The following is a 14,381-nucleotide window of genomic DNA, read 5'->3' on the forward strand; positions in this document are numbered from 1 at the left end:
GTGAGCCACTATGCTGCCCTCCTGGAACTGTTGGAATTACTCACCATAACAATTCTATGATGACTCGACAGACACATTGCTCTTTCCCTCACAATACTCTCACCCACTACTTCACAGCAATTAACAAGTGTGTAGTCTAATAAAAACAAGAAAAAGAACTGTGAACAATTCAGTCCTGACTTGAAATGAATTTCTAAATTGAGGAAAAAGCTGACATTATAACATAAGTAAGAAGACATTTCACAAAACGAATGATTTGTAAATTCACGATTCAGAACCTGAATGATGAAGGAACAGGTATTAATCTTATAGCAACGCCTAGTTTTACTCTCAAAAAGCGGGAGAGTCACCCGATAAATCAAAGGGTTGTTTACTTCTTATCAATTTCAAAGTTCTCTTGTTTTAAAATGTATCGACAGCCGAAATCACTGCCTCTTTTAGGGCTTACGTCATTTCTTAGCAACGCCCCACCCAGAACATAAAGTGACTGAGAAAGCAAATAAGAAACTTGAGGAGTGTCTCAGAGTCAGACAGATTCGTGTAGTGTTGAGCTTAACAATTGAAAGTGGAGAGTCGATCTCAGCTTCCTGTGCTTCCCGGATTTCAGCCGTTCTTCCCGAACCCCTGGATACAAAGCCTGAAAACATTTGTCATTTGTGAGTCCTTCGTATTATCTTGTAAATGAGAACCAAGGGGGGGAAAACATGTTTTTTTGTTGTGAAATTTGAATGTAAACTGTTGATAGAATTGAAACGGTATTCCAACTGTATTTTTGGTGAATCATTTATAATGCTTAAATGTAATTAAAATAACGAAATAGTCAAGGTAAATCTCAGCATTTCACTTTTTTCCACAACTGCCTGCTCTTCAGTATAAAGGACAGCAGTTAAGTAAAAAAAAACTGCATTTGGAAATTGCATTAACTCAACACAGCGCGATTCAAAATAATTTACATCTTCGTCTTTTGATTTCGTACAGGCAAAAGAAAGATCTGAACATAAAGTGATCGTTTAACCAAAGCCATCAACAATTCTGGTAGGAAATACTAAATAGTTTGTCTCAAGTATTAGTGACTCACAACAATGTGGAGGGAATCCATCTGGGAGTGTGGAATGATTTAATTGGTACAACATTTGTAAGATTGTACCTTTGCAGTGAGGATAATCCCTGCTATTGTATTAGCCTATGTTGAGATCATAATAACCTTTGACTGTAAATTCTATATCTTGACTTACAATTGGACACTGATTTAACGGAGGAGATTAAAAAATCTTCATAATAAAGGAAATTGATACCTCCCAGTATTCAGCTAATTCTGCACTCTCATTGCTTCAAAAAGTATTTGTGGCTAGAATAGTCTTTCTTCCAATGATTGAGTGGTTACTTTTATTATTTTCTACCTTTTTGGGATATTGTCAATGCACTTTCACTGAGGATGGGCAGCAGTATTCTGGATCTAGTACCAAATACATTCAGGGGCTGGGCAGCATTTTCAGCTTATTGATGCCAGCAAGGAAAGAATGCAGGGAGCATGCTAAATTCCTTCAGTTGTGTATTTCTGATTTTGTATGTGCCCAGTATTGAATGAAAGCCTGGACAGAACTACAATGCAAACATTAGGAGGTTGAACTGCATATCCAAAGAATGCCATCCAGTACAGTCCCACCTTGCCATTCTTGGTCAGTGGTGCTGGAAGAGCACAGCAGTTCAGGCAGCATCCAACGAGCAGCGAAATCGATGATTCGAAGCAACAAACTTGTCACTTAAGGTGGTACATGCACTGCTCATTTTGTATGAAGCAATATATTGCTTGATGTATAGCAGCATATATTAAATACTGAATTAATATTTCATCCTGACAGTGTCAAGATAATGTTAAGGTAACATTTAAATGATAATGACCATTAACATTTTCAACAATGAAAGTTACAGCAACAGCTTGTATTTTACAGCAGCTTTAACCAGTAAAACATTCAACAGTATGTGGAAGGAGCTGGTGAAACAGCGACTGCCAGGGTCAGGGGTCAAGGTGGTGGGGATGCAGAGAGGGTTATAAGGTTATGAGACATTGTGGAACCTGGAGTTAACACAGGGCAGCAAGTATGGAGTGACGCCTGAGCAGGACTTGATACAGGAAATAACACAAATGTTTAATGAGAATTCAGGAGCGGCATTAGGCATACCCAAAACTGAGGTGTTCACTTGGTGAAGCTATAACAAAGGATTGTTGTGTGCTGTACACCATTAGCAGCAAGTGATAAACATAGTTAAGCAATATTTTTTGACCAATAAGTAATAGATCTAGATCCTTGCCACATCTCAATGTGAATAATTAATTCAACAACAGGAGGAAACTGTACAAGTATCAATGGGATAAACCAGTAAATCAGTACAAAAGGCTGAATTACATGCATCAATTTCAAGTTAGAAATATAACATGGATGATCTATTTTGGCATCTTTCTAAGGTCCATGGCATTACAGATACCAGCGTTCAGCCAATTCAGTGCCATAGGCTATCAAGAAAAGGCTGAAGGCATTGGATACTGTAAGGCCTATATTATTAATGGTGGTCACCAATCTGCTGAGGTTAGTTTACAGTTCCAGATTTTATTAATTGAATTTAAATTCCACCAGCTTCCGTGATGGTATTTGAACCTATGTCCCCAGAGCATTAGCCTGCTTATATATCACTAGTCCAGTGACATTGTTGTCATTTCCCTGATACTTATCATTGGAGCATCAAAACACCAAAGAGTTTCAGGAGCAAAAAAACTCCAGAGACAAATTAATTGTTTATTTACATAAAAAAAATTAGTGCTAAACTAACAAAAGTATCCTTCACAAAAAGAGGCCATGATAAACAAAAGTAATGCAAATGGGAGAATGAAATGTTCAGTTTGTGACCAGCAACAGTGTCTTGTGTCAATAGTGGCAGTGTTGTTCTTATTCATTTATCTGATTTATGCAGAGATTTAATTCAAAATACCTTTGTTAGAAGTTCATTTGTTGCTTTAATCATAATTCTAGCAAACACAGCGACATCTGCCATTTTTTCCATCGTGTCAGATGAGGGATATGGAACAAAGTTGTCATGATCTCGATCGGTCATGATTTGAATGGCAAAACAGCCCAGGAGGCAGTATGGCCAACATTTGTTGCTCCCACTTGTCTCTCTTTTATCTAGCTTCATTTGTCTTCTAATTTGAAGGAGGGAGGCATCAAGTTTGAAGTTGAATTGCCATAGAATTATAATTTATTTCATAAGCAGTCTACAATCAGCTCTTGCCATTGCAGGTCTTAAGGTGTCCTGCTATCATGAGGCATTTCAACATATTAGTCCCATAATACTAATTAAGGATGATTTCCTATCAATTACAATGTAGCACTGCCTGAGAAAGTTGTCATAATTCTGAGATATTGAAGTATTAACTGAAGTACAGACAGCTGGGAGACCTGGGCTCCAAATGTTCTGTTGGTCAATAACTTTAAAATAGTCCAATTGGACTGGATTGTGTTTTTTTTTTAAATGGCTGCCCATTCAGGTTTATATTACACTCTAAAGTGCAGACTATCTTGGATAACTGCACTGAATACAGATGAACAATACAGCCATTACATGTTACCAGCAAGTCTTATTTAATTCACCTGGAAACCATTTGTTCTGTGTGCTGTTATGTTCCAGTTATAGAAAAAATAAGTCTTTACAGATGAAGAAAATACATGGAATTATGAAAGAAAGGCTCATTAACCTGAAATGTTAACTCCATTTTTCTCTGTCTCAATGCTATCTGACTTGCTAAATCCAGCATTTTCTGTTTTATTTTCAGATCTCCAGCATCCACAACACTTTGCTTCTTTATCTGAAATTGTTTCTGTTCTAACTTCATTCCTTAGGCACCCAGTCATTAAACCCTAAGAAATATCTGGTTATTCAGAAGTAAGAAAGGATAAAAGATATTTTGGAAAACTAATAGAAAGACGAAAAGATTGGAAGGACAGAACAAATGCTTTCTTTCTCATTCATTCTGGGGATGTGGGCCTGCATTTATTGCCCATCCCTGGAGAAGGTGCTGACGTGCTGCCTTCTTCAACCTTGCAATTCTAAAGATGTAGGGACATCAATAATGCTGTTAGGGAGGTCGTTCCAGGACCCAGTAACATTGCAGAAACAGTGACTTAGTTCTAGTAAGAATGGAGTGTGGTTTGGAGGGAATCCTTCAAGTGATCATTTTTTTCTCTCCTATCCCTTGCTGCCCTTTTTCTTTTGAAGTTGTGGAGGATTTGGGTTTAGAAAGTGCTGTGAAAGAACCTTGATTAGCTGTTGTATTGCACCTTGTAATGGCACGCACTGCTGCCATTGTACATCAGTGGTGAAGTTGGTGGATGAAGTGCTTTGATTTGAATGGTGTTGAGGCTCTTGTGTGGCTGGAACTGCACTCATCCAGGCAAGTGAGGAGTATTCCATCACACTCCTGACTTGTGCCTTTGTAGATGGTAAACAGGCTTTAGACAGTCAGGAGGTGAGTTACCCATTGCAGATGTCCCAGCTTTTTGACTTGGTCTTGTGACTATAGTACTTATATAGTGGGTGGCACGGTGGCTCAGTGGTTAGCACTGCTGCCTCACAGCACCAGAGACCCGGATTCAATTCCTGCCTCAGGCGACTGACTGTGTGGATTTTGCACGTTCTCCCCATGTCTGTGTGGGTTTCCTCTGGGTGCTCCAGTTTCCTCCCTCAGTCCAAAGATGTGCGGGTCAGGTGAATTGGCCATGCTAAATTGCCCCTAGAGTTAGATAAGGGGTAAATGTAGGGGTATGGTGGATTGTGCTTCAGCAGGTCGGTGTGGACTTGTTGGGCCAAAGGGCCTATTTCCACACTGTAAATAATCTAATAGCTAGTCTCGTTCAGGTTTTGGTCAAGGATGTTGAATACGGGAGGGGTGGGGAGGGTGCAGTGATGATAATGCAATTGAATGTCAAATAATTAGCCTCTGAAATGGGAGGAAAGAATTGGATTTGACTTGCAACTAATTACATTATTTATTATATTGTAGAAATCTAGGTTGTGCTAAGATTAATATGCAAAACATGAACCTGTTATTGCTTTCCAGCTGCTAAGTAACTTGCTGCCATGTTACCAACACTTCATCAATCCATATTATTCTCCAGTATCTTGTTCTGTAGTAGTGTTTTGTCCGCAATCTAAGTTCAATCAATATGTTCTTCATTCTTAAGTGCAGCCATTAATAGAGGCAAAGAGCTGGGATACAGTTTTTTTTAATTCATAAGCATCATCCTACTTGAAATTGATGGTGTTGAAAGATAACTTTCTTTTTGCATCAGTCTAGTCAGTAAGGCACATTTCAACTCTCTAATTTTTGTCAAAACCTGGTAATGATATCAAATACCTTGAAGGGTCTCTTGCATATAGACTGTTCTAGTTTTTCCATGCATTTTAGTCCTGATAATAGAGTCATACAGCACAGAAACAGGCACTTCGGCCCAACTCGTCCATGCCTGGATTGCTTAAACTGAACTAGTCCCATTTGCCTGGATTTGGCCCATGAGCCTCCAAACCTTTACTATCTACATATCTGTCCAAATATCTTTTAAATGTTCCTCTGGCAACGTATTCCATATACGCACCACCCTCTGTGTGGAAAAAGTTGCTCCTCCAGTCCCTTTTTAAATCTTTCCCCTCTCACCTTAGACCTATGCCTTCTAGTTTTGGACTCCCTACCTTGGGAAAAAGACCTTGGCTAAACACTTTATCTCTGCCCCTCATGATATTATAAATCTCTGTAAGGTCAACCCCAGTCTCCTACATTCCAGGGGAAAATGTCCCAGCCTATTCAGCCTCTTCCTATAACTCAAACCTTACAGAGGCCTTGCTAAAGCCTATGTAGACAATGTTTACTTCTCTAGGAGAAAGTGAGGACTGCAGATGCTGGAGATCAGAGCTAAAAAATGTGTTGCTGGAAAAGTGCAGCAGGTCATCCCCATTCCCTTATGCCCGAAACATCGAATTTCCTGTTCCTTGGATGCTGCCTGACCTGCTGCGCTTTTCCAGGGTTCAATTCCCAACTCAGGCAACTGACTGTGTGGAGTTTGCACGTTCTCCCCGTGTCTGCGTGGGTTTCCTCCGGGTGCTCCGGTTTCCTCCCACAGTCCAAAGACGTGTGGGTCAGGTGAATTGGCCATGCTAAATTGCCTGTAGTGTTAGGTAAGGGGTAAATGTAGGGGTATGGATGGGTTGCGCTTCGGCGGGTCGGTGTGGACTTGTTGGGCCGAAGGGTCTGTTTCCACACTGTAAGTCTAATCTAATCTAATCTAATCTAATGTCTACTTCTCTGCCTTTTTGGTCACCTGTTCATAAAACTCAATCAAATTTGTAGCCATGATTTCCCATGCACAAAGCCATGCTGACTAACCCTAATCTGTCCTGGCCTTCCCAAATATATGTAGATTCTGTCTCAGAATCCCCCTCCAGCAACTTACCCTCCACTGAAGTCAGGCTCACTAGTCTGTTGTTCCCTGGCTTTTCTTTTCAGCCTTAAATAATGGCACAACACGAGCCACCCTTCTACCTTCTAGGGCCTCACCCGTGGCTATCGCTGTTAGGATCCCTGCAATTTCCTGCCAAGCTTCTCACAATATCCTGGGATAAACACAATCAGGTCCTGGGGCTTTATCTACCTTTGTTTTAAGACATCCAGCACTACCTCTTCTGTAACGTGCACCCTTTTCAAGACATCACTATTTGATTTCTCTAGCTTTCTCCACAGTAAAGACTGATGCAAAATATTTGTTTAGGATCTCGCTCATCTCCTGTGGTTCTACACAAAGACAGCCCTGTTGATCTTTAAAAGGGCCTATTCTTTCCCTACTTACTATTTTGACATTTGGTTAGCACTGCTGCCTCACTGCGCCTGAGACCCGGGTTCAATTCCCGACTCAGGCGACTGACTGTGTGGAGTTTGCACGTTCTCCCCGTGTCTGCGTGGGTTTCCTCCGGGTGCTCCGGTTTCCTTCCACAGTCCAAAGACGTGTGGGTCAGGTGAATTGGCCATGCTAAATTGCCTGTAGTGTTAGGTAAGGGGTAAATGTAGGGGTATGGCGGGTCGGTGTGGACTTGTTGGGCCGAAGGGTCTGTTTCCACACTGTAAGTAATCTAATCTAATCTAATCTAATATACTTGTAGAATCTCTTTGGGCTGTCCTTTATGCTATCTTCCATAGCTTTCTCATGTCCCCTTTTTGCACTCCTGATTTTCCTTTTCAGTTTACTTCTACACCCCTCTACACATCAAAGGATTCACGATCCCAGCCATCTGTACATGACATGCTGTTCTTTCTGTTTTTTTGACCAGAGCCTCAATATCTCTCTAGCTATGCAGTGTTTCTTATGCGTGCCAGCCTTGCTTTTCCCACAGGAGCATGCTAGTCCTGACCACTCATTATCTTGCTTTTGAAAGCCTCCCACTTGCCAGAAGTCCCTTTACCTGCAAACAGCCTCCCCAAGCAACTTTTGAAAGCTCCAGTCTAATACCATCAAAATCGGCCTTACCCCAATTTAGAAATTTTAATTTGTGTATCTCACCATCGATTTCCATAACTATTTAAAAAAAAATAGGCCCCAAAGTGCTCCCCCACTAACACCTCAGTCACTTGGCCTTGCCTTATTTCTCAGCAGGAGATTTTTGCTCCTTCTCTAGCAGGGCTATCTATACATTGATTGCAAAATTTTTCCTGAACACTCTTAACAAATTCCTCCGCATTCAAATGCTTAACACTATGACAATCCCAGTCTACATCGGAAACATTAACATCTCCTACTATTACAATCCTATTATTCTTGCAACTATTTGCAATCTCCCTATGTATTTGCTCCTTAATTTCCCATTGATTATTGGAGAGTCTATACTGCAATTGCATCAAAGTGATCACTGCCTTCTTATTTTTTCAGCTCCATTCATATAGCTTCACTGGACGATCTCTCATGAATTCTCTCTCTAAATACTGTTGTGATGTTTTCCATAATCGAAAATGCCACTCCCCTCTTGTCTTGCCTCCCCTTCTATTCTTCCTATAGCCTCTGTATCCCAAAACAGTGAGGTGGCAATCCTGTCCATCCCTCAGCCATGTGTCTTTAGTCCCATGTTCCTAACCATGTCCTGAGTTCATGTGCCCTACTTGTCAGGAAGGATGAGGTGAACTGGTGACAAATATTGTAGTAATCTCTCCATAGCCATCAATTTGAGCACTTTGAGTGGGGACCATTTTATTTTGAAGCATGTTTTTGCTGTGGTGATGAAATGATCAAATGAGTCAGTGCAAGAACTAGACTGTAGAGGTATCCCATGATATAAGGAACTACTGTGTACAATCTGAAATGTTCTATTGCTTTTCATTTTAAATCTTTGCATGCCATACGTATTACCATAATTGAACCCATGCTGTTGACGTCACTCTGTGTTCCATATCAGCTGTTCAGCCAACTGACCTAACCAACCTATAAGTAGGTTCTTGACTTATGAACTGTTAGCATGTTTCTAGATTTTAAATGTGCATGACAGTCCAACAAACCAGGTACTGACCAGTCTCTGTCCTCCCGTCTTCATCCATTTGGACTGGTTATAGGTACAATGGTATCATTATCAAAATGTCATATTCCAAATCAGCAAAAAAATGAAATGTCACTGAGTAAACAGTTGTTAAAATTCAAGCAAAGTCCTTATCTAGAGTGAAACAATTACACTGTATGCTTAGGAAATCTTGTTAAACAAATATTTAGTTTACAATACCTTTACAGAACATAATTAAACATGTCAATATTTATCTTTTATCAAAGGCCAAATTTCCATATTGATGCACAACTTTGCACAAATGAAAATGTGGCAGTATTGGAATACAGCTTAATGCAACAATATTGTCTGGTTAAGTTGTTACAGGCATGATAAATGAGGGTGAAATGTTGCTGCATTATTTAATCATGGTTCATCTCACAAAGACAAGGAGCACCCTATTCTTGAAAATTAATATCACAAAGCAGTACAGTTTTTATTTCATGCTGCTCTCATGTGGTTTGTCTTCCCAGCTCCTGCATGCAACAACATTTCATTTTGGGTGTGTATCAGCACAGGGAGCTGGCAGACATGTTTCAGCTACTTCCCCATAGGGCAGGAAGAAAACTGATCAAAAACATTACTGTCTGTTTGTCTCCACAAAGAAATATTCATGGAAATAAGAAGCAGAATAATGACTGCAGTTCTCCAGTTAATGCAAGCAAGTACATATTCCTAACCAATGACTGTTGTGGGGAACTAAGAATTTTTTAAAAAATCTTCTGATGTCCTTTTGGAGGCCTCACTTTCAGTTGCCAAGGGTTAAAGCTCTGGAATTCATGACCTAACTATCTGTGTTTCCACAATGCACTCCTTCTTTATGAAACTCCTTAAAACCTGTCTCTTTGCCCAAGCCTTTGATTACCATTCCCAATATATGAGTTAGGAAATGTCTCCGTGTCAGCTCCTGTCTGATAAATACATTTTTACCATGTTAAAGAAGCCAGATAAATAAAATTTTCTGTGTTAATTAATCCGAGGAATGTTCAAACTATAATTTGCTGTGGGACAAATTGTTCCCCTTGCAGGATTCCTGTAATCACATGAAAATCAACTGACCTTTCAGGTTTGCTTCTCAGGATCAGGCTCGGAAAGGTTAACAAACAATCGGAACTTGTTTTATACAAGAATATCAGTTAGGATTGAAGATTTCTCTAGCTGCATGATTCTGATGCATAGAGAAGTAAGGAGGGCCTGTGGTCATGTTTACTGCCACACAGAATGCATTATCAGTGGTCTCCTATTTTTGCTACAACGTTCTGAAGAGTTCCATTTCCGCTTCTCAGATAAAGATAATCTCCCCACTGAGACTTATCTTTATCTGTCTGACCTATAGACTGCATTAGAAGGAAAAGTTACACATGCTGCTCATTGACAACAAAGCCACGTGCACAGCTGCTGGCTTTACTCCTGTCCCTCTTCCTGGATCAAAATGCAAAATCTCTGTCCAGAGAAGACTCTGCTCTCCTTCACCTCTTCAATCAGATACCAGTGATCTGACTGTCTCCACCTGAGAGTAATGGGTGAATCTAGTGCACTGTTAAAGCAAATAAAAATAGTACTAGGGATCCGGTAACATCAAAAGATTCACAGACGTCATTAAGGCTCCCAAAATGACTTTGCCTTTGCCTGGAACCCCCAACAAACTATAAGCAGCATTCAAGCACCATTGCTATGAAATTTTTATTATATGTAATGTACTATATGAAAAATGTAATAATATGCACTGGGATGTAGATTTCGAATGAGAACTGTTTGTGAGAATAGACATTTGCATGTTCTTTTTCCAGATCAGGTCGAAATTCAGATTATACTATTCTGTACAGAAGACAAATATCCAGGACGTTGCATGAAATTGCATTGCTTTATTATGAGAAGGGATGGATTATTAAAAAGTGTCTTTATTTCTTACATATTGAAGGTTGATAACTCCAGCCACAATGGATTGGAAGACATTACAAGGTGTTCTTAGTGGTGTAAACAAATATTCGACAGGATTTGGACGGATTTGGCTGTCGGTGGTCTTCATCTTTCGGGTGCTCGTTTACGTGGTGGCAGCAGAAAAAGTATGGGGTGATGATCAGAAAGACTTCGACTGTAACACCAGGCAACCTGGGTGCACCAATGTGTGTTTTGATCATTTCTTCCCCATCTCCCACATCAGGCTATGGGCTTTGCAATTGATTTTCATCTCTACACCTTCTCTTTTGGTTGTGATGCACGTGGCCTACAGGAAAGAAAAAGAAAGAAAATACCACCTGAGGCACCCAGATACCAACACCAAGCTGTATGAAGATGCTGGGAAAAAACATGGTGGTCTATGGTGGACCTATTTAATCAGTCTGCTTTTTAAAACAGTGTTTGAAATTGCTTTCCTGTACATCCTTCACTGGATTTATGAAAATTTTGATATGCCTAAACTTGTCAAATGTAACGAGGATCCTTGCCCCAATGTAGTAGATTGTTACATTGCTAGACCAACTGAGAAAAGAATTTTTACATATTTTATGGTTGGGGCATCATCTCTTTGCATTGTAATAAGTATATCTGAAATTCTCTACTTGATCGCTAAAAGGTGTTTCCGATTTTGTATGTTGCATTCTGGGAGAAAAAGATCAGTGCTTGCTAAAGGTAAGATGGACTATCATCCCCACAAACTCATCCATTTAAACCACTTACCAAATGGCATGTCACTGGATCACGTTCATGCTTCTGCTCCGAACCTTTCTACAATGTAATATACCTCGACCATATCTCAGTGTAGCTTTGCTCAAAGATGACCTCAAAGTGATAGCACAAAAACTTTGAAAATTTTATCAATGTTCCAGCAGATCAAATAGCAGCCTTTGCTACTATTTAAACTTAAGCTTCGTCAGATAACTAGTTCGAGTTATTTTATATCTGGCTGGATTCTTTAAAAGAGAATTGAACAAACGTAATCCAGGTCTTGGAGGGAAGGAGTATAGACTTTGCATGATCTGGGCCTCTGGTGCACTAAAGAGTGATCTCCATAGATGGCATTGTGTCATTCTCCTGTCAGGGAAGATAACCAACATGCCGATGTCTGGAGAGTTAGCTTGGAGGACAAAAGGAAACATTTCAGGCAACAAATGAAACTTAATTCATTGTCATTTCTTTCTGTGTGCACCTCCAAACAGAAGCAAGGTCCCAAAAACAGGGCAAAACAAAAGTTTACATGACCAATATCAATTTTTGAAACTAAGCTTAAAAGTATTACTGTTAACTCTAACCATTTCTTCCATCTATTTCTGGTGAATAATGCAATCAGTGAAGATGAGTTACAAAAGCGAACATAACAAGATTAATTCACATGCATAGTATGATTGTTAATGCACTTTAGATGAATGATTTAGGTATCTAATAATTTTATTTCTGCTCCAACATATTATCACCCTTCCAGGCATTGATAATGTCATCAGGGATTCACTTATTAAATTAAGATCATTTAACATCTTTCCTCCAGCAAGCTTATGGATGAACATCAGTTCAAAACAATAGATTAGGATAACATTACAAAGCATAAAAGGATGAAAGATTTGGTTTCTGATTTGAAAGAATAATTTGTGACCAACTTTGGTCATCACACCCAAACAAGATCAATTCCATGCACCTGATTGGTGTGGAGAACTTTGCAGTTATAGCTTGAACAAAAAGGTCTCAAAAGAGTTTAAAGTTTGTTGAAACAGACAAGAAACAAGAGCATCACATGAAATGGCACATATTGCAATTTGATTCTTTCAAATGTGAATTTTAGATTGTTTAAGCAGTTAAATTAATTACGTGAGACTCTCTCTTGTGTGGGGAGGTACATCTATCAAGGCTTTTACCTTGTACATACCAGACAAATTGATCTCTCTCATTAAAAAAAGAAACAAGAATTAAGAATCTGAAAATAAGGTTTGCTGAGAGCTGCAAAGCAAAGTGTTTGAAAAGCTAACTGATGGAGACTATCAAGAAATGGAAAAGTTAGAATTGCATAAATATCCATTTGCATAAATATTTAAACCAGATCAATGTAATTAGTTCTGATGACTTTATGCTTTGAAAATGAATAGCTTTGGGTAATGCAGGTTCACTACTCATCCCAAGAGGACCTGATTCATTTCATGAACAAACAACATATATTTAAAGTATTTTGTTAGCAGATTTCAGAGTGTAACTTTGATAGACTGTGCTCATTTTATCTTCTGCAAACTGCTGTAGCCCATGTCAAACAAATACTGCCATATATGAGTTATGAGTTTCTCATAAATGTATGAGTTTAGTTGATTTAATTTCATAATGGCTGAATCAAGAAAGCATGTTTACATAGTACTAATATATTAATGCTTTTGATATCAGTATGTATGATACTAAAAATACTTGCTCAGAAGTACTGATGCATATTAATCGTGGAGGAGGGAGGAGGCATCCCACTTTAACAGAACATGTTAATAATTGTTCTGTTTACCTCATCAAACCTTGCTATTTCCTCTAGAAAGTTTTTTTTCAAATTAGCTGTTGAACTTTGTTCACAATGCTGCATAACTTTACAGAGCATCTTTAAAAGTACAAATCCAGTAAAAGCGTTGATAAAGGTTGACAGAAATTAATGGTTAAAACAGCAACTCGTTCTTGATAATGTCTCTCAAAGTCTTAAATAGACTTCAGGTTTCAATGTGGGATTGTAAATGGCGAAGCATACTGTTGGTCCTTAATGTCTGACACAATAGTTGAAAGTTAAAAAGTATTTTAAAATCACAATGAGGGGTATGACTATGATTTTAACATTTTAAAAAGTGTCAGTGGCCAACTTGACACACAGGCATAAAACTGCTAATGGAAATTTGTCGAACTTTGTTATGTACAATTTTATTTTACTTCTACAAGCAAGACATCTGATTTGCAATGGCTGTTGTATTCCTGAGCGGTAAGCTGAAAAGCTACTGCTATCTAAGAAGTAAGTGTTATATTGGATAGAACCATCAGCTTTGGTAGAAATTAAATCGACTCAAAAAGTCTGTATGTCCATCCTATCGAAGTCAATTGAAAAGTAAATCACAATAGTAAGCATTGGTCAGCCTATAAATTATAACAAATTTTACAACTCCATTAATACCAAACATTTCATCCACAGTTTCTGAAAGATACCAATTGTTTATGTAAATATTGCACTTCCTATGAGGTATATACGAAGGCAGATTTCCCTTCTAGCATTCCTGTGTGATAATGAAGAGTCATTAGGAAATCACATATGCAAATATGAGTTGATTTTAGCACATTCAGGGAACAAATCTTTTAAAAGCGTTTTCTATACAATGTATGTCTCCATTCTCATGTTTTATGTGGACTAAGCATTTTACATGCAAAGTTGAATGTAACTTTCCCATGGAAATACCATCAATGGCAGCCAATATCGACACATTTTAAATGGTTTTCTTGTTCTTGAATTTCCATGTTACTGTATATTTTCCCATATTTATATTGTATATATTTTGCAACAAAGTGAAGAATTCATTAAATAAATATTTAATTTGAACTTGTCACCGCTGCATTAGCCCAGACATCTGGCCTGGTCCAGGAACATAATCATTTTCTCCAGCATGATTTACCTTCTTAGTTCCATAATTTTATTCTTTTCATCTTTAATATATTTTCTGTTGATCAGGCCAATCTGTTAGAACCTTCTTCACACATTTGGCTTGCTCTTGATTGTTTACTGCTATCATACCTTGCTACTTGCTATCATTAATTGT

General features: G+C 38.7%; 1 protein-coding gene across 1 annotated transcript; it reads left to right on the plus strand.

Moving 5' to 3' along the window:
- The first annotated feature begins 500 nt into the window (after positions 1-500).
- Positions 501-14,164, plus strand: LOC132829868 (gap junction beta-3 protein-like). The gene is made up of 3 exons (XM_060847259.1): positions 501-656; positions 979-1,035; positions 10,547-14,164. The coding sequence occupies exon 3, from the start codon at positions 10,566-10,568 to the stop codon at positions 11,361-11,363; it is 798 nt and encodes a 265-aa protein (XP_060703242.1). The 5' UTR covers positions 501-656; positions 979-1,035; positions 10,547-10,565; the 3' UTR covers positions 11,364-14,164.
- The last annotated feature ends 217 nt before the right edge of the window (positions 14,165-14,381 follow it).

The sequence above is a fragment of the Hemiscyllium ocellatum genome, chromosome 30 (assembly GCF_020745735.1).
Source record: "Hemiscyllium ocellatum isolate sHemOce1 chromosome 30, sHemOce1.pat.X.cur, whole genome shotgun sequence".
Lineage (NCBI taxonomy): Eukaryota > Metazoa > Chordata > Chondrichthyes > Orectolobiformes > Hemiscylliidae > Hemiscyllium > Hemiscyllium ocellatum.

What these genes read in the sequence shown, in the direction of transcription:
- LOC132829868 (XM_060847259.1), top strand. Translation starts at nt 10,566, where the DNA reads ATGGATTGGAAGACATTACAAGGTGTTCTTAGTGGTGTAAACAAATAT.